The sequence below is a fragment of the Lynx canadensis genome, chromosome E3 (genome assembly GCF_007474595.2).
Source record: "Lynx canadensis isolate LIC74 chromosome E3, mLynCan4.pri.v2, whole genome shotgun sequence".
NCBI lineage: Eukaryota > Metazoa > Chordata > Mammalia > Carnivora > Felidae > Lynx > Lynx canadensis.
Genome location: NC_044318.1, coordinates 37,294,450 through 37,318,331, shown reverse-complemented (window position 1 = coordinate 37,318,331; position 23,882 = coordinate 37,294,450). Strand labels below are relative to the sequence as shown.

Below are 23,882 nucleotides of genomic sequence, written 5' to 3'. Positions count from 1 at the left end.
TAAATAAATAAAAATAAACTTAAGGGGTGCCTGGGTGGCTTAGTCGGTTAAGCGGCCAACTTTGGCTCAGATCATGATCTCACAGTTTGTGGGTTTGAGCCCCACATGGAGCTCTGTGTTGACCGGATGGAGCCTGCTCGGGATTCTGTCTCCCTCTGCTCTGTGCTGACAGCTCAGGGCCTGAAGCCTGCTTCGGAGTCTGTGTCTCCCTCTCTCTCTGCTTCTCCCCCTCTGTCTCTGTCTCTCTCAAAAATGAATAAATGTTAAAAAAAATTTTTTTTAATAAATAAACTTTAAAAAATATATATCACAATACCGAAAGAAGAACAAAGTTAGAAGAACCACACTACATGATTTCAAGATTGACTATAAAGCTGCCGTAATCAAGACATTACGGACGTTGGGAAAGAAGCAACACACAGATTAGCTGCAGAAAATGTAAAGAGTCTAAAAATAGGCCCTTCGATTTTTGACAAAGACGTCAAGATAATTTAATGGAGAAAAAGACAGTCTTTTCAACACATGGTGCTGGAGAAATTTGAAATTCATATGCCACAGAAAATTGTTCTTTTCCTTTCTCACACCCTGTACAGGCTTCAGTGGTTTCCAGGGGCTGGGAGGCAGGGGTGGGCAGAAGCTGGCCACAAAGGGACACAAGGAATTTGGGGGGATGATGAAACGTCTATATCCTGCTTGTAAGGGTAGTTCCATGGCTGTGTAAATCGGTTAAAACTCATACACCTGGGGCGCCTGGCCGTTCAGTCAGTTAAGTGTCCAACTCCTGATTTCAGCTCAGGTCACGATCTCATACTTTGTGAGTTCGAGTCCCACGTCAGGCTCTGCACTGACAGCGTGGAGCCTGCTTGGGATTCTCTCTCTCTCCCTCTCTCTCTCTTTCTCTCTCCCCCTCCTTCTTTCTCTGCCCCTCCCCCAATTATGCTACCCCCCCCAAAATAAATAAATAAACATTAAAAAAAAACCTCACACAACTGTACACTCAGTAAGAGTGAATCTTGCTATATTTAAATTACATTTCGGGGGCGCCCGGGTGGCTCGGTCGGTTTAAGCGTCTGACTTCAGCTCAGGTCGTGATCTCACGACTCGTGAGCTCGAGCCCCGCGTCGGGCTCTGTGCTGACAGCTCGGAGCCTGAAGCCTGCTTCGGAGTCTGTGTCTCCCTCCCCTGCTTGCCCTCTATCTCTCAAAAATAAATAAATATTACAAACATTTTTTAAATAATATATTACATTTCAGTTAAATTGAAAAGACCTACAATATACATAACAATTTTTTAAAAAGGCTCTATCGTTTGTACCTGCCGTGTGTGTATATGGAGGAGAGAGAAAGAACAAGCTTGTGGTGTGCGTAGGCCCAGTTATTGCTAGAGGTGAGGATTATAAGCTTTAACTAACATTAGAAATGTTCGGTGTTCAAAGTTTCTTTTTTTTAATTTTTTTAATGTTTATTCATTTTAGAGAGAGAGAGAGAGACAGAGCATGAGTGAGGGAGGAACAGAGAGAGAGGAAGACACAGAATCTGAAGCAGGTTCCAGGCTCTGAGCTGTCAACACAGAGCCCGACACGGGGCCTGAACCCAGGAACCACGAGATCATGACCTGAGCCGAAGTCCGATGCTTAACCGACCAAGTTACCCAGGCGCACCCAGTGTTCAAATTTCTAGGAGCTGATCACCAGCTCTGACGTTCAGCCCTTCTCTCATCGGGGCTTCTCTAACATGCCCAGGCTGTCGTCCATCCCTGTCCCACTTACCCAGCCCCTGATGACCGGACACCCCTGATCCCAGGCCTCCCAAGAGGGTTCAAAGCCCAGGATCCGGCCTTGGAGGGTCTCTTTGGGTCCAATGGCTGGGCCTTGCTGGCCTCTTGTGGCCAGAAGCAGAATTATCACATCATGACACATTAAAAATGACAAATCTGGGAGTGGGCTCAATCTTGAAGTAGCGGGTGGCAGAGAACCAGCTTGCTCACCCACTTTCCTGGGGGTATAACTTAGAGCGACCTTTTCAGCAATACATGTCAACATGTAGAATGCACGGAGCTTTGACCCATTGACCCCAGCTCTGGAAATCACAGATGATACCCTCTTGCCAAAATGTGTTTCCTCTAGTTCTAAGTACAAGAGATAAGAGGAACATTCTCATCCTCGTGTTACATGAAACCACAGGAAGGTAATCAGCCGAATCCAAAATGCGGGGCCATCTGTAGGACAACAGATCCTGTCCCTGCAAAAAAAAATGGCCTGGCATAAAAACTGGGAGCGGGGAGACTGTTCTGATGAAAAAGAGATTTCCAAGATCAGAGGATATATAATATAGCCAATATAATCCAATGTATTATACATCCAATATAATATAGAGCTGTAGTTTGGATCCTGGTTCAAACCATGGTAAAAAGACGTCTATGAGATAATCATGGGAAACGGATTCCCGGCAGCGGAATAGATGATACAAAGGGATGATTGTTTATTTTGTGAAGGGGGATAATGGCATTAAGGCCATTTGGCTGCCAGGATGGTCAGGGATGTGGGTCAGCACTGGTCTGAGTTCCGTTCAGACCTGAAAGATGGGAGGCAGGGGTGGGGGCAGAGTGGAAGCAAAGGGAAAGTCTTCGAGGTGGGAAAGAGAGAAGAGAGAGATTAGAAGAAGCATGACGGGGCTGGTAGAAGGCAGGTGGTCCCGGGTGAAATGGAAGCAGGTGCAGAGATTGCACAGAACAGGTGCTTGTAGACCGTGGTGAGGAAATTGGATTTGAGGGTATTGGGGTGGAGAGGGTGTCCATGACCCCATTGCCTTTAGGGTTCCTCTGAGCAGTGCTTCCCATTGGTTGAAAGGGGGCGAGGATGAAAGCGTGGAAACCAGAAGGAAGTCTTTTCTCACCGCAAGGTCAGAGATGATGGTGCCTGGGACGTTGATGGGGATGGGGAGGGGGAGTGGTTAGCTCCTAACTGTATTTTGGAGATAGCATCTACGCTGTTCATTGAGGATGTGGGAGACTGAATATACAAACGGGCAGTGGCCCGTCCACAAATGAGGATCGAACTCTGACCTACCACCCATAGCAACCAGTCCAGGATGTCAGACAACCTCCCCAGTAGCCACTGGCCCCAAATGCCACACTGGATCCATCGATAACTGACAGCTTCCTTCCTGTTGGTCCCCACTTCCGACTCGGAACCAATCAGAGAAAACCGGTGATGCTCCCCTCACCAGTCACACAGTGAGCCTGGCGTTTTCACTCAACACCATGCATACCCTGGGGACATTTCCAGGCCCTGGGATTGAAGGCACTTTGCTACTGGATTCCACTGTATGGCCATCCTACCATCTTTAAAACAGCATTTCCCAGTTGATGGGTATCTAGAATGTCCCACTTTGTGGCTTCTCTCTTCCCATCACATTTTTTACTCCCAGATTTATTTCTTCTGTCTAGACCTCTCCCCTGAGTTCCAGATGGTTAGGGTCAACTATTCCTGCGATGGGAAAACCCAAAGCAGGTCAGGGAACCACTCCCTTCCAAGGCCTTCCCACCTCGGTGGGCGGCCCTTTGTTTCTCTTTCATGCTCTCTCCAGGGGAGTGAGCGAGACCACCCAGACCCGGGCAGGCAGGGGCTATTCAGTGCTTCCACAACAAGGAGGTCGGCCACTGTCACTTGTTTGATGGACTGGAAGGCAGGCAGGAGGGTGGGAGAGCTCGACAGTGACGGGAGGAAAGTCTCCGGTGGCCTGATTGGAGGCTGTCGCCCTGGAGAAGTTGGACATATCTCCCAGGTGTGTCGTAGAACTCTATAATGTTGGAGGAAGGGGACTTGTAGACCCTCTCCCCAGCAAAACAGCAATTCATCCGATGACAATATTCAAAACCAATCATTCAAAGCTTCTGGAAATGCTTGTAAGGGCATATGGCAAATAGAGAAACTTTCATTCAAGAAAATCTACTAAATCTCTGTAAAAGCCATGCCCCCTGGCTCACCCACCCTTGAGCCACGGAGCTCCGGAAGCCCCTCCCAGGGCTGGTGCAGCCAAGGAAAGAGGTTCCCTCCCCCCCCCCCCCAGTTCAGTCCAGGGCTCCAGATTCACTCTCCGACCCAACCGCACTGCAGAAACTCTGGTCCAGGCCATGTGACTGGCCTGGAGTCCCCAGTCCCTGCTCCGCCCAGCCCTCACTCTGGGGCACAGCTGACAACACTGGGGCCCCAGCCGCCCCCATCCCAGCTCACTCTGCACTCACAGCAGTGGAAGCCGCGAAGACCAGGCCGGCCACCCCACCCTGCCCCGCTGCTCACTCATAGGGCAAGAGCGTCACTCCCAGAAAATCTGGTCCCCACCCGGCTCAGGTGAAGTGGCCCAGGGTCCTGCCCAGAGGAAGTGGCAGGCTCCAGGAGGAGGAGCTGAGCAGCTATGCTGGAGAAGACTGGTGTCGTGTAGAGTTGAAAACTCCAAGCCTGGAGGGAGATCTGGCAGATGCCCACGGCCTTCCCGGGATGGCAGACAGCTCTGGGAATCAGGAAGACTGTACCCACTCCAAGGCATTCAGAACAGCACTCAGGGTGAACTCCAAGGCATTCCCCATGCCGCACCCAGCTCTCGCTGAAACAGGTGGACGCCTCAATGGCACAAGGAACTTACCAGGACTTCGGACCCACACGTACTGGACAGTAGCTACTATTCCTCAGTGGTGGCTCCAAGCAAGCCATAGGGGTTGAAATGCTATCCAAGTCAACTCTGGCCATCTGAAAGACGGTGTGCAAGCCCAGGGCTCCACCCCATTGGGAGAGACCATAGAAAGAACTCTGAGCTACTAGTTTCCGGCCGAACAGAAGGCAGAAACAAACTCTCTGAACTGTGATAGTAGCTTCTGGGCCACACGTACAACAGTAGCAGGTAAAAATCTAACTGACCTAGGGCCTTACAGAACCTTTGACCCATCGGTCGCTTAGGCTGAGCCAGAGACGTCCCCAGGTAGGCAGGTTAAAAAGCGAAAATAAGGGGCGCCTGGGTGGCTCAGAAAGATAAGCCTCTGACTTCTGCTCAGGTCATGATCTCGCAGTTCACGGGTTTGAGCCCCGCGTCGGGCTCTGTGCTGACAGCTCAGAACCTGGAGCCTGCTTCCAGTTCTATGTGTCCCTCTCTCTCTGCCCCTCCCCTGCTCAAGCTCTGTCTCTCTCTGTCTCTCAAAAATGAATAAACGTTTTAAAAAAAACTTTAAGGCAAAAATGAGAGGAAAAAAATCTGAGTGGGGAGATCAGAAATTGCGTACCGAGAGTTGAGGGATGCAGGGGTGGGACTGACTTCTCAGAATTGGTTCAACCAAGTCACCGAACAAATACACAAATTACCAAGCCAACAACAATAACATCTCCCAAGGCAGGAGCAGAGGACCAGTATCCAAAGTTACTACAATATATTATTTAAAATGTCTAGTTTTCGAGAAAAATTGTGAGACATGAAAAGAAACAAGACAGCATGACCTACACGCAGGCTTCACTGGAAAATTCTACTAAACATTGACAGACAAATTAACATCAATTCTTCTCAAACTCTTCCAAAAAATAGAAAAGGAGGGAACATTTACTAACTCATTTTATGAGACTAGCATTATCTTACCACAAAGCTAGAGAAAAATACCAAAAGGAGAGAAAACCCTACAAAAAAAATATTCCTAATATACAATTCTCAAAAAAAAGAGAATACTAGCAAACCATATCTGACAGAAAAGTAAAAGAATTATATACCATGACCAAATGGAATTTAAAATAATTTTTTTTATTTGAGAGAGAGAGAGAGAGAGAGAGAGAGAGAGAGAGAGAGAGAAGGTGCTCACGTAGGGGAGGGGCAGAGAGAGAAAGAGAGAGAGAGGGAGAGAATCCCAAGCAGGCTACACATCTAGCACATCTAGCTTGGAGCCCAACTCAGGGTTTGATCCTATAATCGTGAGATCATGACCTGAGCCCAAATCAAGAGTTGGATGCTTAACTGACTGAGTTACCCATGTGCCCCTGATCAGTTTTCTTATGCTGCATTCCAGGGATAAATTCCATTTGGTCAGGGCTCCTGGGTGACCCTATGAGGAGCCTGCTTAAGATTCTCTCTCTCCCCCTCTGCCTCTCTCCTCCCCTTGTGCACACATTCTCTCTTTTTCTCTTTCTCTCTCTCTCAGAAAGAAAGAAAGAAAGAAAGGAAGAAAGATAACTGATCAATGTAATATACTATGTTAATAGAATAAAGAACAGAAACCACGTGATCATCCTATAGCTGCAGAAATGCTTTTAACAAAACCTAACCACCTTTCGTGATAAAACTCAACCGCTAGGAATAGAAGGAAATTTCACCCACATGATAAAGAGCATCTACAAAAAACTCATGAGCTAACCTCATACTTAATGGTGGAAGACGTAACGTTTTCCCTCCAGGATCAGGAATAAGACAAAGATGTCTGCTCTTGCCACTTTTCTTCAACACTCTGCTAAAGGTTTTAGCTGGGACAACTGGCCAGAGACGTGTGCCGAGGTAAAAGAAATAAAAGGCCTCCATATTAGAAAGGAAGGAGTAAAACCTATTTGCAGATAATGTGCTAGTGTATACAGAAAATTTTAAGGAATCCGCTGAAACAAAACTATTGGGGTAATACCAGAACAATATATGAAAATCAAGAGTTTTTATATGCTAGCAATGAGTAACCTGAAATGAAACTAACAAAAAATCCATTTATGCTTGCATCAAAAAGAAGAAAATACTAAGGAATGAGTTTAACCAACGAACTACAAGGCCTGTATATGGAAAACTGTTGAGCAGTGCTAAAAGAAAATGAAGACCTTTGTACTGAATCATCATCTTCATACATCTTTATACAGTTGAAGTCCATCAATACAACATTCTAATTATTTTTATGCCATTGTTTTTCAAGTCAAATAGAAGAAGAGTTACCAGAGCCATACATTCGGGCTATCTCTGTATTTACCTACGTTGTAGCTTTACAAGTGCTCTTTATTTCTTCATGTGGTTTTGAGTTACTGGCCTCCATGGCTTCATTTCAGCCTGACGGCCTCTAGTATTTTCTGAACAGATTGGCTATTAGATTATTTCTATGATTTCTGTCTCTTTATTGAGATTCTCTTTGGTGAGACACGGTCATCATACCCGTCTCAATTCTTCAAGTATGGTTTCTTTTGGTTTTTTGAATTTAATTGTAATAGATGCTTTCAAATCTTTGTTCACTAAACCTACCCTCTGGGTCCCTTCAAAGGCAGTAACTTTTCCCCGTTTGGGGGCCATACTTTCCCGTTTCTTTGTGTGTCTCCCAGTTTTTTGTGGACTCTCAGGAATATGCCAGGAGCATTTCAAAGCTTCTTACGGACATCTCATCCCCCAGACATTCCTTTCAAGGATTTGTTTTTGGTGTGTTTTAGTTTTGGTTTTGCTTAGTCCCTTATTCGCCCTAACTGGTAACCTCAAGGCAGTTGCAATACAATACAACACAATTGCCAATGATTGTTTTGGTCACATGTCTTGGGGATGAGCTGGCAACCCCCCGGATCAAATAAAGACGAGCTCTGAAAGGGAGTTTTTCAGCAAAGTATCAGGCAGGTCAAATAGTGACCATTCTCTGGGGATGGGGCTTTTGGGGGAGCTCCAAGCCCTTTCTGCCCGCCTCCAGTGACCACTAGGCTGTTTGTTTTTACATCTATCACAGTTGTAAGGCTGCTGATTTTCAAGGCTACCATGGATCTTGGATAGAGAGATGAGATTAGGGAAAATTAAAAAGCCACAAATCTCACTGCTCTCGCTGAGACGCGGCTGTTTTGTTTGAACGAAAGCTTCTTAGATGGTTGCGAGCCTTTTGTTGTTAATTTCCAGAGTTCCGGAAAGGTTGATTTTGATCATTTTTTTTTTTAATTTTTTTTTCAACGTTTTTTATTTATTTTTGGGACAGAGAGAGACAGAGCATGAACGGGGGAGGGGCAGAGAGAGAGAGGGAGACACAGAATCGGAAACAGGCTCCAGGCTCCGAGCCATCAGCCCAGAGCCCGACGCGGGGCTCGAACTCACGGACCGTGAGATCGTGACCTGGCTGAAGTCGGACGCTTAACCGACTGCGCCACCCAGGCGCCCCTGATTTCGATCATTTTTGCCAGCGTTCTCTTTGCCTTCATGGAGGAATGGTTTTCAGAGATTCTTGCTCCACTATTCTGGAAGGGCTTCCTTCCCACCCATTCAACCCCCACAGCATTCTCCAGAGGTGAATTATTCTAGCCCTTGTTATTGTTGAGGAAACATGCTCGGAGAGGTTACGTGGCTCACCTGATGAGGCACAGCTCGTGAGAATCGGAACCAGGATCCGAATCTCGGTATGCCTGTGCGATTTCGGTGTGGTGCGTATCCCGACCTCTCTCCCACTGCGTCACCTCATGCAAGGTGCGCTCCAGCACCCTTTCACTCAGCCCTTAGTTCCCTCCTCCGTGCCAGCTGTTTAACCCACGGGTTTATTTAGGAACTCGCCTGTGGGAGGATTGCTCATCTCTGAACGTTGCACATAAGAAGAATACTTGGGGAGTTTTTTGAGCACCGGCAGATGATGGTTCTGTTCTAAGGTTGACAGGAGGGAGGGAAGCAGCGATGACAGAAGCTCAGGAGAGCATCCTTCCTGCTCTGTCTGCCATCGGGAATGTCAGCTCATGTCCTCCCCAGGAGAGCTGGGACACGAGGGTGCGTTTCTGAGTCACACGCAGGTCAAGCTCTTTGGCGCAATCCCAGTCTGCTCCCCAGCAACGCTTGTCCGTGGTTCCCAACATCTCCCAGATCATAGAGCAGGGAATCAAAATCTGGGCGGGTGGGTAGCAGCCCTGAGCGCCAGCCCATTCTGGCCCGCAGGAATGGAAGCCCAGAGCTGAGTTGTTCAAGGACTAAGTTCTAGCATTCTAGGGAATGGGATCGCACAGTGACCGATACAGACAAAAATCCTCCCTCAGTGGAGGATTATGTTCTGGTCAGGAGGGGGCGTTTTGTGGTCCATCGGAAAGTGATAAGTGCTATATAGAGACAGAGAGCAAGGAGAGGGATGGGGAATAGAAGAAAGTAGGGAGGTGACCATTTTTAAGAGGGTTATCCAGTTCATACCCCATCTCTTCTGACCGGAAATTCACACGGTGGTGAGGAAGCTTTGACAGTGTGCTCATGCCCTTGGAATTCACCGTCCTTATCATGTGCCCTATTGCCTAGAGAGACGGCAGAATGGCTTACTGAAGGTTTAGTTGTGGCACCAGCTAAGAGACCACACCCTGTGGGGTTGGGTTGTCATTCCACAGTAGGCAATACATGCCTGCAAACTGGGAGTGGAGGTGGTAGGGTCTTCTCGCATGTGACAAAGAATAATCCACTGAAAATGTTTTGTTTCCATCCACACACCCCTGGGCTCACTGGATTTTGAGGTTCTAGTACCCAAAGGACCCCTACTACTCCAGGGAACAGACTCATGGTTCAGGTAGATTGGAAACTGAGTCGACCCTCTGGTCATTTGGCAATCCTCACTTGCTGAACCGACAGAAGAAGTTACTATCCTGGATGAAGTGATAGATTCCGACGAACGAGGGGAAACCGGGTGGCTTTTCCAAATGAAGCCAAGAACTGTGTCGAGAACCCAGGAGATTTCTTCAGGCACCTCTTTATGTGGCTCTGTTCAAAAATAATGGTCCATAGGAAACTGTGCCAACTGATAGATACACCACTAAAGACATTGCTCCTGTGTTACATCTTGACTTCTGGTGATTGGCGTTCGGCTATATGGGCATTCACATACGTATATTTATTATACATTTACATATGTCCATGCCCATGTAGCCAACCACCAAAATCAAGACATAGGGCAGCTCCGGCACTCCAGCTGGTTCCCCTCATGTCCCCTCCGAACCAATCCCCCGCCAGAGGTAACCACTACTCTGCCTATTTTTGACTTCATATAAATGGACTCATACAGTACATATCCTTTTTTTTTTTTAATGTTTATTTTTGAGAGAGAGAGAAAGACAGAATGCGAGCGGGGGGGGGGGGGGCAAAGAGAAGAGGAAGACACAGAATCCAAAGCAGGCTCCAGGCTCTGGGCTGTCAGCACTGAGCCTGATGTGGGGCTCGAACTCACAAACCGTGAGATCGTGACCTGAACCGGAGTTGAATGCTTAAATGATTGAGCCACCCAGGTGCCCCCTTTTTTTTAAGTTTATTTATTCTCAGAGACAAAGCACAAGAGGGGAGGGGGAGAGACAGAGAGAGAGAGAGAGAGAGAGAGAGAGAGAGAGAGGGAGAATCCCAAGCAGGCTCCGTACTGTCAGCATGAAGGCTGATGTGGGCTCAATCCTACGAACCATGAGATCATAACCTAAGCCGAAATCAAGAGTCGGACGCTTAACTGACTGAGCCACACAGGGCCTCATATATTCTTATGCACCTGGCTTTTTAAACTCAGTATTGTATCTGTGAGATTCACTCACATGCGTATGGCCTTTTAATTGGTCTGTAGTATTCTTCTGTATGAATGTACCACCATTTACTTACTCATTCTGCTGTAGATGAATGTTTGGGTTATCTCCAGTTTGTGATTATGACGAGTAAAGCAGCTGTGAGTGTTCCTATACCCGTCTTTTGGGGAAAATATGCATTAGTTACCACTGAGTACATATACCTAGAAGTGAACTGTCTGAGTCATAGGGAATATGTATGTTTAACTTTAGTAAATACTGTCAAACGGTTTTCCAAGGTGATTCTAACAATGCATTTTTTAAAAAAGATTTTATATTGAAGTGATCTCTACAGTCAACGTGGGGCTCGAACTTACAACCCCAAGATCAAGAGTCACTGCTCCGCCACCTGAGCCAGCCAGGGGCGCTGAGTCTAGCCATTTAAGACTTTTCCTCACAGTGTTATGAGAGTTCCAGTTGCTCTGCAATTACTGTCTACACTTTGCATTGTCAATCATTTTAATTTTAGCCAACACGTTATGTCAAAAGTTCAGAGCAAAAAAAGAAAATCGGGGCGCCTGGGTGGCTCAGGGTGGGTTAAGCGTCCAACTTCGGCTCAGGTCATGATCTTGGGGTTTGTGAGTTCTAGCACGTCGGGCTCTGTGCTGATAGCTCAGAGCCTGGAGCCTGCCTCGGATCCTGGGTCTTCCTCTCTCTCTGCCCCTCCCCTGCTTGCATTCTGTCTCTCTCCCTCAAAAATAAATAAACTTAAAAAAAGAAAATCAACGAATTGCTGAAGTAATAGTTAGAAGTTTATTGTGCACCCACCAAAAAGACAGTTTGCAAACAAGGAGCACTCACACCAAAACACAGAATGAGGCTCGGAGGTATATCATCATAGAGCAGCTTCTAGAGTGTGGAGCGTGGAAGCAATGACTATTTGCTCTTTAGTGATTGGTTACAGTATTAGAATCTTCTGAACTAAAAGGAAATTTGCTGGTGGTCGCCTCACATCAACTTTGGGGAAGTACTTTGGTTTCGCTTGTGATTTTCAGAGGCACAAGCAAGGTCAAGTTAGCTTTTCCTAGTCTTGCAAAATAAGCTAAATTAAGCTTGGTTTGTATGACGACACTGGCGTTGTCAACTTGGAATTTTCGAGTCTGGTCTCCATTTGTATTTGATTTTAACAGGTGGATGCTTGTAGTATCTCATTTGCTCTTAATTTGCATTTTCTTGATGAGTATTAATGATGATCACCTTCTCAGGTGCTCATTAGCCGTTTTGATATTTTCTGAAGTACCATGCTCAAGTACCCAAAAATGAGTCGGTATTTTCCTCATTGATTCGTAGAAACTCTTCTAACGTTCTGGAAAGAAGTCCTTTGTCAACAATGTGTACAACAGGGCTGAGCTCGCCGTTGCCCTTGGCCGTGGAGCCGTTTTTTGGCACCAAGGGCGCAGCATCCGTGATGAACGTAATTCAGATTGTTTGTGACCACTGGGTACATACACTTGTACCCGTGGGATTTGTCCTTGGATGTTATCTAGACAAAAAGAATGATGAAAAACTAACTGCCTTCCAGAACAAGAGTGTGTTGCTTAAAAGGGAATTGAGACCCAGTGAAGAAGTCACCTGGAAATAAAGGCTGTGACTGAAATAAAGAATGTTCACCTTAAAAAAATTAGGAAATAAAAACACACTCAGTATTTTCAAAAATGTATTTCAAGTGTATGTATTGAAAGCTTATGTACCCCACTCATTCTGAGGCCTGCCTTCTTGACCTGTCTTGACGAGAAGTTGTTTTTAAAGTTTATTTATTTGTTTCTTTATTTTTGAGAGCGAGAGAGACAGAGCATGAGTGGGACAGGGGCAGAGAGAGAGGGAGACCCACAATCCAAAGCAGGCTCCAGGCTCCAAGCTGACAGCACAGAGCCGGACGCGGGGCTGGAACTCACCGCCAGCGAGATCATGACCTGAGCTGAAGTTGGCCGCTTAACCAACTGAGCTGCCAGGTGCCCCATAAAGTTTATTTATTTTTGAGAGAGAGAGAAAGAGAGCACGAGCGAGCTGGGGAGGGGCAGAGAGAGAGAGAGAGAGAGAGAGAGAGAGAGAGAGAGAGACAGAGAGAGACAGAAACCCAAGGAGGGTGGTTTGATCTCAATAACGTGAGATCACAACCTGAGCCGAAACCAAGAGTCGGGCACTTAACTGACGGAGCCCCCCAGGCGCCCTGAGCAGTTGCTCTCCATTTTGATGAAGATTAACGTTTTATTTTGTGGTTAGTACTTTTTAAAGTACTTGTTTGGGAGACTTCATTTACTCCAGAGCCATGAAGGCATTCTCCTACGTTTTCTTCCAGAAACTTGACTGTTTTACCTTTCACGAGTACGTCCACAATCCATCTCAAACTAGTTTTTGAGTTCGGTGGGAGGTAGGAGAGCCAGCACCTTTAAAGGAAAGGACCATTGTTTCCACAAGGATTTGCAACGCATTCTTGACTCTGGGCTAAAAATTAGCTTCCCTGCGCACAGATTGAATTGTGCCATTCTCCTGCCTAAGTGTTTTCAATGGCAACCCGTTGTTTAGATAATGTTCAGGCTCTTGCTTAATGTATCTTAACAACACCCCGCTCGATTTGGCCACTTCCAGTTTCACAAGCCCAATCTTGTGTCCATCACCCCACTCTAAACTTAGACACGCTGAGCAGAGCGTTCCCTTGGACACACTCTCACCTCTGAACCTTTGCCATACAGAATGCTTCCGTAGGTTACCTACTATTCAAACTTCAGGTCTTACCTCCTCCAGGAAGCCTTCTCTGACTGCACATTCCCTGTCCCTTAACTCTAGGTTGAGTGACCTCATCATGTGCTCTCTTGTACTCCGGCTTGTAATTGTGTTCTCGTGTAACTTCTCTGAGGGGAGGGAGGCCCATTTAGTTTACATGGAAGGTGTCTCGTAAATATGATTGAACCCGCCACGGATCCAGAAAGCGGGCGCCTCAGGGAACGAACGGGGTTACAATTCTCAGATTGAACACTTGGCAAAAAGGTTAACACTTCTGAGCCTCAGTTTTCAAATCTGTAAAGTGGGGACGCAATAGTCTCTAAGTAGGCCTGCCAGAAGCATCAAATAAGATGCTGCACATAAATCCTTAGCGCAAGGACAGGCACACAGCGGACACTTTTAATATTAATAAAACCATAGGGACTCACTCTTCCCTTGCGCATGCGCCGTCCTCCGTACGCCAGCTAGCGCTGCCCGGCGCGCCCCTGCGCGTCCCCACGCGTGCGCGTGTTCGACCGGAACCCCAGCCCTGGCCGGAGATGAAGGGGCGGGACCTCCGCAATACGCCTGCGCCCTGAGAGGCCGTGCGCCGAGGAGGCGGGGCCGCGCCGGCGCGCAGGGCGTCCCGGCTCCTGAGCATAAACAAGAGCGGGCACGGGATGAGGCGGCGGTTGATCCCCGGGCAGCCAGCTGCGGCCAGCGAGGCGGCGAGCGGGGCCAGGCGCCGACCCTGAGCGCACCCGACTCGTCCTCCCGCGCGCGAGCCCTCGGCCGGGGCCACCCTCCCGCCCGCCCGCCGCGCGCCCACCATGAACCTGGCGAGTCAGAGCGGCGAGGCCGGCGCCGGCCAGCTGCTCTTCGCCAACTTCAACCAGGACAACACGTAAGGCCGGGCGGGGGTTGGGGCCCGAGGCCTGGGGCCGGGCGGGGGTCCGGGCCCGAGGGCCGGGGCCGGGGCGGGCGGGAGCCTGAGGCCGGGTTCAGGGCCGGAGATTCGGCCTGGAGGTTCGGGGTGGAGGCCGGGGCGGGCGGGGGCGTCCCCGGGGGCGGGCCTGGAGCGTGGAGGGAGGGGCGCTGCCCTCGGGGACCCTCCGGGCTCTGCGCTGGAGCTGCGATCCCTGGGCGGGGAAAGTGATGGAGATAAGGAGGCTTTTCACCCACCGACGGATAGGTTGCTTTACCTTTTGGGACCTCCCTTCTCACAAAGTTGGGGCAGAACTTTGTGCCTTGACTTGTTGTCCCAGCCGCTTCTGGAGCAGTGAGCGTGGGTTTCTTCCTCTTATCCCACCTGCCCTTCTCCCTCGGCCCTCTTCCCCCCACTCTTTCCCCTCTTCAGGTCCTTCTTGTCTCTTCAGGCCCTTCTCCTTGTCTCTTCATTATCTTAGTGCCCTTTTCCTTTCTTTCCCTTTCTTCTTGTCTCGTTGTTCTTTTTTTAGGTAACTTCGATGTCCTGCCCGAGCAAGAAACAAACTTAGCCTTAATCCCGGCCTCTGATCTGGGGAGAAACTGAGTCAAGGGGGATGTGGCAGAGAAATACCTGAGGAGTCTTGGTGCTTCAGGGAATGGGCCCATCCTTAGGGAAAGAGAGGCCCACTGATGCCAACCCATGGATTTGGAACGCTGTTTGTCCAAACGCCTATGGGTTTGAAGCTGATTCTTCAGAGGCTGTCTCGGTGACCTGTGAGGATAGTAACTAGATGAAGTTTCTGGAGAAGGAAGGAGCTGTGGAAGGGAGGAGAGCCATCTTGGGAAGTGAGTAAGAGGAAGTGATGTAAGTGAGGAGGAATGGGTCATTGGCTTCATAGTAAGTAGTTGGTCGAGTTGTTACTGGCGGAATGGAGTCAGCAAAGTAGAAAATGAGATTTTTTTTTTTTTTTTTTAATGAAGAGTTCATTGTAGAATGGCAGGCAGGCATCAAGTCCGTGGCATGCAGCGGGTACTCGGTAGCGCCTCCCCAGAATTATGAGGTTAGTGCCGGGTGGCCCGGCAGTGGGACTGCGCTGAGGTTAGAAGGAAGCAGATCCCCTTTTCCCAAGTGCAGATGAGGAAACTGAAGTTCACAAAGGCTCAGAGCTGTGCCTGGATCCTAGAGTTGGTTAATGTGGAGCGTGGGCAGGCCCGAGTCTCTTCCACTGCCCTTCCCACTCTGCCACTGTCTTCTCTACCTAAAAAGTAGGATTTTGAGGATGGTGAATTTAGGCATCCTACTGTAGCAGTCTTTAAAGATTAAAACTACCAAAGGCTTAGTGTTCCACGTGAGTAAAAACCAGCACAGCAAAAGCATTTTGGATAACCTGTTGCCAGTGGTTTTGATCGGGATAGACTATGTTATGTGAACCCAGGAAGCGAATAGAACATTTCAAACTGAGATTGGTTTTTAAGCCCTTAGTGTTTTTTGTTTTTGTTTTTAAATTTTTTTTTAACGTTTTTATTTTTGAGACAGAGACAGATCGCAAGCGGGGGAGGAGCAGAGAGAGAGGGAGCCACAGAATCCAAAGCAGGCTCCAGGCTCTGAGCTGTCAGCACAGAGCCCGACGCGGGGCTCGAACTCACAGACTGAGATCATGACCCGAGCCGAAGTCGGACGCTCAACCGACTGAGCCACCCAGGTGCCCCAAGCCCTTAGTGTTTTGAGATCGGTTAAGAAACGGTAGCTTTCTGGGTTTTTATGTCTTGTATAAGTTAGAGAATTTCCAAAACTTTTTCTACCATTTTTTTTTTCCAGCTTTTCATTATTCATCATTTATGTTGAAAGGAAATCAAATATGAGAACATATTCTCTCTGGCTGTTATTTCAAATGGGCTTTCAAATTACATACACAGTAGAAAATGGTCTGGCCTGAAGTTAGACCTTTTCACACTTGGAAGTCACGTGCTTCCTCACTCCTCAGTGAGTCTGGAAGTTCAGGAGGTTTCTGTGTCATAATTTGGATTTGCCAGAAACCTTGATATACTATGAATGTAAACTGTTAAGAAATAGTAGGATAGGATTATAGTAAGTTATTAAGAAATGGGAAGATAGGATTTAATCATTGATTAAAATGACTAATTTGTCTCGAAGAAATAGACATGTTTATGAGGAAAGGCTGTACAGTTTATCCCTTTGTCTCCTTTACCCGTCTCCAGAATTTAATAGAAGAACACAGTTTTTCACAAGACAAAGGTTGTCGGTCTAGGATCCACATTCACTGTGTTCAGTGAGAAAATCTGGAAGCAATTTCACTTAATAGAATACATGTATGTTACACAATAATGCTTAACAAAAGAATATTCCCTGTACACCAAACTATCTGTCCTGCTTTTTGTACTAGTAATAGGGTTTCAAATATTGTGTTAATTTTCCTAGGATTCTCGTCCTAAAAGTATGAAGAAGTGCTTTTTTTTTGTTTTTGTTTTTGTTTTTTTTACTATTTGTTTGTTTATTTTTTAGTTAGAGCAGTGAAAGAGGCACTGAGGACAGTTGTTTTCAGTCATCTCGCTATTAACTGGTTAGTTCCAATGCTGGTTTCTGAAAGTAACCGTTTGAACGGTTTACTTTGGAGGAATTTTTGGCTTTTGAAATTGGAGTTAACAAACTAGTAAGAGTATCCCTGAAATGGAAATGTCAAGGACTAAATTCCTCCAGTGAATGCCGCTCGTCTAGTGGGAAATCTGTGATTTGGCAATGTCCTTTTTAAACTACACTTCAAAAAGGGGTAGAATAAAGAAAGGGACTTGATTCTCCAGGTCTCCTGTTGACAGGATTGAAGTTGTTAGTGTCCAGAAAATTAGAGAGATGCTTGTTTAACTGAGTTTCTTCTACAGTTACAGTTGTTATTCTGGGAAAGTCAACTTCTCTCCACTTTTTTCTCATCGGTAAATCGAGAGGCTTGATTGTAGATGGTCTTTAAGGATCCTTCAACCTTAAAGTTTTAGGCCATTCTGTCGGCTGGGTAGGGGGAGTGTTGGAGGAGGGCAGGACAGTCACCCAGGAGGATATTGTCCGACAGCAGTGGCCCGTGGAGAAAAGACCAGTCAGCCATCAGGACTTGGTGTGACCCGTGGGACAGGCGTGGTGCAGGGAAGTTCAGGTTACTCCCAAGTCTCTGGTTTGGGTCTAGTGTGAACAGTGATTCCATTATGGGGACTCGGTTTGGGGCAAAAGATGAGTTCTGCTCGGCCGCTGTTGAGCTGTCAAGGCATCAGGGCGAACCAGCTGGAGGCCTGCGGTGGAAATGCTGGGAGCTGCGGGAAGAGCCTGCCGTGGAGCAGACTTACTAAGTAGGGCCCCAGGGTCTACGAGGTGTCCTCCTTGGGTTCCTTTTTATGCGTGTGGACTGTTGCCACCTCACTCTAATCAAGTGAGATAGTAGGAAGGGAAAGCCTTTCGGGACTAACTATTGGTAAGAGTTTACGAAAGAAAAAGGAGTTAAGAGAAAGATCTGATTCGCGCTTTTTTTAGTGGAAATTCACTATCTTTTAGATATTGAGCGCTCAAGTTTCAATTCAGTGATAGACTTGCAGTTAAAGATGGTGCATCACACAGAGGCGATTGTTTTGGCCCCTCCCAAAACCCTACTGAAATGTCAGTCAACACATTACCCAAAGATATATATTTAAGCTTATTTATTTACCGTGGGGAGAGGGGGAAGCAAGGAAGGAGCGGAGAGAGCTTCCCAAGCAGGCTGTCCGCACCGGCCTGACAAGGGGCTCCACCTCCGGAACCTTGAGATCATGACCTGAGCCAAGATCAGGAGTTGGCCGGTCGCTCAACCGACTGAGCCTGACTGAGCCACCCAGGCGCCACTCAAAAAATATTTTAAAAGACTGAAACCCATAGGATAGGGAGAATGAGGAAGGAGTCACTAGCAACATTCTAGAAGCTAGCAAGTAGTACAGGAAGGTGATCCCGGATTGCTGGTGGAGAAAGCAGAGAGCCAACCTGGCGTAAATTGCAGAATCCCCAAAAGGCTCAGGGTTGGCAGCCTAGGGAAGCTCTAGAAGTGGAATAAAGGGGGGGTGTGGTGAAAATAAAGAGGATTGGCCCTCAGCATGTCTCACAAGCACTCACTCTCCCATCTTGGCAAAGGACTTAGGCCTCGTCTCAAGACTGTATAACAGGGTCTCTGGATTTTGACACCAGGCACGGTTGAAGGCCGGGCTGTGGTGTTGAAACGTGGGACTGAGTAAATATAACCTTTTTTCTAGGATAGTAAGCTGGTTTTTTTCCTTCGGCAGTAAAAGATCTCATTGTGTTACCTTAAAAAAAAAAAAAACAAAAAAAAAACTACACAAACATTTATTGGGGGGTAAGGTTATTTAATAAGGGAGTTTCAAACTTCCTTGTTACTGTGCCTCTCCCATTAATATGTCTGCCATTGTATGGTCAGGCAAATCATGAGAAATTATTAAAAGCAGGATCAGTCCCAAAGAGGGATGTATGAACCTGATCATTGGTGTTACCACCCTTTAAAAACATCCACTTTTAGGGGGTGCCTGGGTGGCTCAGTCGGTTGGGCGTCCAACTTCGGCTTGGGTCGTGATCTCACTGTTCCTGAGTTCGAGCCCCGTGTCAGGCTCTGTGCTGACAGCTCAGAGCCTGGAGCCTGATTCGGATTCTGTGTCTCCCTCTCTTTCTGCCTCTCTCTCTCTCTCTCTCTCTCTCTCTCTCTCTCTCTCTCTCTCAAAAATAAATAAAAATAAAAACATCCATTTTTACTGATAAAATATATACTCGAACTATGCCATGGATATATAGGGAAAAATAATTGAAATATTTGTGCTTGTATTTCTTATTGATGGAGGTGCACAGCAGTTTTACAAACCACGCAATTAAAATTGTAGCTAAGGTATTTAATATCCTAAAGCAGTTTCTGAATATTTGTAAGGACATCAGAGTTCTGATGTTTGATCACCAAAGGCCAGTTTTGACAGATTCTTTTGTTCGGAGCATAGAATCAAAATCTAGTTTCTCATAAACCAGTTAAAGCTCATTAAGTTTGCCCATGAAAGAAGCCCTCCCTAAGCTTATTTTATATATAGTGTCAATAAGGTTGGCGATTGGGTTTCTAAGTCAACAAATTAGAAAGGGAGAGGAGCTGTTAATCCTGGGGAGAGGGTCACAAGGAAGTGACACCTCTCTGCAAAAGAATAAATGGAAAATATTTTTAGCAGCTCAACACTACAGTCTGACCATTTGTGGTCACACACACAAAACCCTCATCTCCTTGGTAGGGTCTGAGAGGGTCACCGTTTTGTAATAGTACAGTAGGTTTAATGATCACTCCCGTAGGACTCCTGGAAAATGTTAAGAATCTCCCACCCCCTTGTGATAGGCATACAGGAAAGCATATACAAGAACACCTTTTTCATTTTTTAAGCAAAAATAGTGAGAAAGAATCTATCGGTGCTTAAAATAGCAACCATTAGTTATCTGGAAAACATTTCCCAAAAGTTATAGACTGCTGAGATTTTTGTCTTATTTTTAGTTCTCCTGGATATTTATGTTTTTGTTGGCTTCTTTATTGCTTTTCAAATTATTTACGTAAATAGGTAAAAATATCTAATTACCTCATTGATAGAATTAATTCAAAACAGTGAAGTATTTTTGCAAAAAAAAAAGGTAGAGTTTTGCTTTTTTTTTTTTTTTTTTTTTTAGTTTAGTTACATATTTTGGGGTGGGGGGGGAGAGATTCCCAAGCAGGCTCCACGCTCTCAGCGCCGAGCCCAACACAGGACTCGATCTCACAAACCATGAGATCATGACCTGAGCCGAAATCAAGTCAGACGCTTAACCGGTTGAGCCACCCAGGTGCCCCAAAGAGTTTTGCTTTTGTTTATACTTCTAAGATGAACCAATTACAACTTAAAAATTTCATAGTGCTTACAGTAGATCCATTCTTTGAATACATTTCTTCTACCTATGGGCAAGAGAAGGGTTGGAAATCTCAAGTTTTTAATAGATGAAATGGCCGTTGAAGTAGCCCTAAGTTTTGTCTTGGTGTGCAGATACTCCCGCTAGGAAACGTCGGTGTTCAGTCTTTCTAGTCTTCTGGTTTGTCTTCTGCCTCCACTTGTCTGCACATTTTTCCAGACACTAGATTCAGAACCGTCCAGTCGCTGCTTCCTCATACGCCCCACGCATCCTGCTTGATTGGCTCGTCCTCTGTTTCTCAGAGCTGGACTTCCTTTTGTTCCCCCCCAGCCCCCCCCCCCGCGGTCAGTCACTTTCTGGAGAGTAGTAATCTTCCGGTGGGGAACTGCTTCACTCAGTGGCCACTGCACCTGTACAGGGTCGGGGGTGGCAGCTGGGGAGCCCGTGAGCTCCCTTCAGGCCTCCTGGCGAAAGCCGTGGCTTTGGCGTCAGGTGTGAGTGATTTTATCTTTTCCTTGTAGGTCAGCTGTGCAGTCTTCTCATGCCAGCTTCCAAGTTATCTTTTCCGTCTGTTTTATTTCCACCCCACTGCTCAGCTATAGTTTCACATAGGTGATTGAGCTGCGCTTGCCGTGGCCCTGCCGAGGCAGAAGGATGTCATCGTCCACCATCGTAAATGTCTTTGTTTAAAATTCGGAGCGTCCGCCTTCTTCGCTTTTGGACTCACACATAGAGCAGATCACCTGAGGAGCCCCACTTTGTTTTGAGGGGATCGTTAATTAAGGGCTGATTATTTCCATTTATTTGTCAAAGTAATCTTTAAGGTTTTGTAGGTTTTCAGTAAGAATAAGGTCTGTATTTTATTGACCTTCACCTTTTCCTGGCTGCGAGCTGGGGCACCTGGCTCTGCCCCTTGCCTCTTTTCTGCTCAGCCAGCACTCACCCACTACAAACTGTGTGAAATTACTCGTGCTAATTTTCAGTAGAGGTGATGGTTACTAGTTGGTAACATGGAGCTTGTTTTTGCATTATCATTGTCTACACGTATCAGCTCTTATTTCTGATTTGGCTTTTTTGCAGGTCCCTAGCTGTTGGTAGTAAGTCCGGTTATAAATTTTTCTCCCTTTCTTCTGTGGATAAGCTGGAACAGATCTATGAATGCAGTAAGTGTTTGCTTTATTTCTCCCCCTTCTTAAAAACAAAACAAAACAAAAAAAATAGACAAAGTATACTTGAATTGGAATGCATTCTCAAACTCTAACACTGTGATTAAAGTCCAGACACCCCTTGACCAGTACTCTTCCTTGACCTTGGGCTTCCTGGGATGACAGCTGTGAACGGGTGGTACGTGTTCTCCAAGGTGTGCGTGTTTGCGTGTTTATAAATGTACTGCGGAGACGCTTGTTTTATGGGTTGTCTTTCAATACACGATATCATGCTGTGTGTAGTGTTCTGTAATTTCTCCCCATTTTAAATGCCAGTGAAACCATTTATCTTTCTGTTATAAACCACTTCCAGAAAACTGAAAACTTCACAGCCCCCACAGGAATGATTTATTTGACATCTTATGGCATTCGAGTGGCCTACATGTCAGAGGCAATATGGACTTGTAGAAGGGTCATATGAGCTTTGACTTCTTGTTCAGTCACTTATTTGTGACTTCAGATAGATTACTTCATCTTGGATCTCAGTTTCTTTGGTTTTCTTGTGTGTGTGTGTGTGCGCGCGCGCGTGTGTGCGCGCAGTAGGACTTGCTGAGTAAACGGTAAGCATAGAGTCCTCCTCCCCAGAGAGAATTTGCTAGAAAGCTTTGGGCTCTTCCTGCATACATAACTTGTTTTCTGTGCATGTATGTAGTTACACACATAAAGATATACTTTTGTGTTTGTGTGTGGTTTTGTTTTATATAAGTGAGCTTGTAATGTTTTGCTCTTTATTTTTGTTTTTAAAAACATAACTTTAAATTGAGGTGATTGTAGATACACACGCAGTTGTAAGAAATAATACAGACCCCATATACCCTTCTCCCGGTTTCCCCCAATGGTAACATTTTGCGAAACCACAGTGTAATACCACAACCAGGATAGCAAAGTTGATTGCTCCTGATCAGGTTTCCCCAGTTTTACCTGTATGCGTTTGTGTTTCCTAAGTTCTGTATGGTCTTAACGCCCTTGCAGATTCCTGTTTCCCCCACACACGGCCAAGATGCTGGTTGGTTCTAACAACACAGGGTCCTTCCCGCTGCCCTTTTATAACCACACCTGTCTCTACCTCCCAGCCCTAATCCCTAGTAGCCATTAATCTATCCTCTCCAAAATGTTGTCATTTCAAAAATGACATGGAAATGGAAATATGTAACCTTTTGGGACTGGGTTTTGTTTTGTTTTGTTTTTTGTTTTGTTGTTTTTACTCAGCATCATTCCTTGGAAATTCATCTGAACGGTTGGATGTGTCAGTAGTTCGTTTTTATTACTGAGAAATATTCTGGGGTGTGGATGGACCACAGTGTATCGTCAGTTACCTGTTAAAGGGCATCTGGGCTGATTCCAGTTTGTGACTATTATTACAGATAAAGCTGCTGTGAACAGTCATGTATAGAGATTGTGTGAACATAAGTTGTTACCTCCCTGGGATAAATGTCTAAGAATACAATTGTCGGGTCATATGGTAGACCCCCCCCCCCTTTTTTTTAAAGAAACTGCCAAAGTATCTTCCAGGTGGCTGTACCATTTTACATTCCCACCAGTGATGTCTGAGGAATCTGGTTCCTCTGTATCTTTGCTGGCGGTGGGTGTTACCGCTGTTTTTCATTGTACCACCTTGGTCGATATGAACAGTGTTGTCTCATTGTGGTTCTGATTTGCATTTCCTCAGTGGCTGATGATGAGCATCTTTTCGTGGGCTTATTTGCCACGTGTATGTTCTCTTCAGTGACACGTCCGTGTTTTTGCCTGTGTTCTAATGGGCAGATTTGGGGTTTTTTAATGTAAGGTTTTCAGAGTTCTTTAAATATTCCGTGTACTACTCCTTTGTCAGATATGTGGTTTGTAAATATTTTCTCTGTATGTAACGAGCAGCCCTGAAGGCTGCCCGTGGCCTGACCTCAGTTAAGAATCTTTGTGGGAGAATTAAGGCTTCCGTACTCACGACATGCTTGTAATGAGTCACACTGGGGTTTGGATTCGGGGAAAGATTTAACATGTGCCGTTTCACGTACCTGAGTGAGCGGACAGTTGTGGGGAGCGGGGTCTCCTCCCTCCGAACGGCGTCGGCACCTCCGTTCCGAGCGACTGGCCCCGTGTCGTCCGCTTTGCTCCCTCCGGAGTGAGCGTTCCACTTTGGAATTCCGCTTCACCTTCCAGATCTCTGAAGGAGGGCGGTTCATCGAGTAACGGGATAGGCGTGTCCTTCACCCTTGGGTCCGTCCACTCCGGGGGCGCTTGCGGAGGGCCTGCTCTGTGCCAGCCTGCCCCGCCCGTGGCGATGCGCTAGCGGCCCCTGCTCTCCTGCCGCTTGCACTTAAATGGAGGAAGACCAAGAACGAGTAAATACATTCGTGTCCAGCGTTCTGCTGGGCACGTGGCAGCCGGCACAGACCCAGATACCACCCCCTGCATCCCCACCCCTGCTAACTTAAGATGAAGATGTCAGGGGTACGATCTCGTTTCTTCTGCCAATTGCTTGCAATAGGAAGTTCTCGTGGTCCTCCGGGAGGTCAGAGGCTTCCCTGGCCCCTCCCAGGCTTCGGCCTCCTCCTGGCAGCCAGGTAAGCCTTCGGGT

The 23,882-nt window shown here is 46.6% G+C and overlaps 2 protein-coding genes across 3 annotated transcripts in view; both read left to right on the top strand.

Moving 5' to 3' along the window:
• Positions 1-11,902: 11,902 nt before the first annotated feature.
• Positions 11,903-12,174, top strand: LOC115504471 (NADH dehydrogenase [ubiquinone] 1 beta subcomplex subunit 1-like). Its single transcript, XM_032591656.1, has one exon. The coding sequence runs from the start codon at positions 11,934-11,936 to the stop codon at positions 12,105-12,107; it is 174 nt and encodes a 57-aa protein (XP_032447547.1). The 5' UTR covers positions 11,903-11,933; the 3' UTR covers positions 12,108-12,174.
• Positions 12,175-13,882: 1,708 nt separating this feature from the next.
• WIPI2 (WD repeat domain, phosphoinositide interacting 2) overlaps positions 13,883-23,882 on the top strand; it is a 39,253-nt gene continuing 29,253 nt past the window's right edge. Inside the window, exons 1-2 of one of the 2 annotated variants that reach the window (XM_030300527.1) lie at positions 13,883-14,132; positions 21,183-21,265. In XM_030300527.1, the coding sequence (XP_030156387.1) occupies positions 14,059-14,132; positions 21,183-21,265 (157 nt within the window). In that variant the 5' untranslated portion in view covers positions 13,883-14,058. The remainder of the gene's footprint in view (positions 14,133-21,182; positions 21,266-23,882) is intronic. The other variant, XM_030300525.1, reaches the window with a different exon arrangement.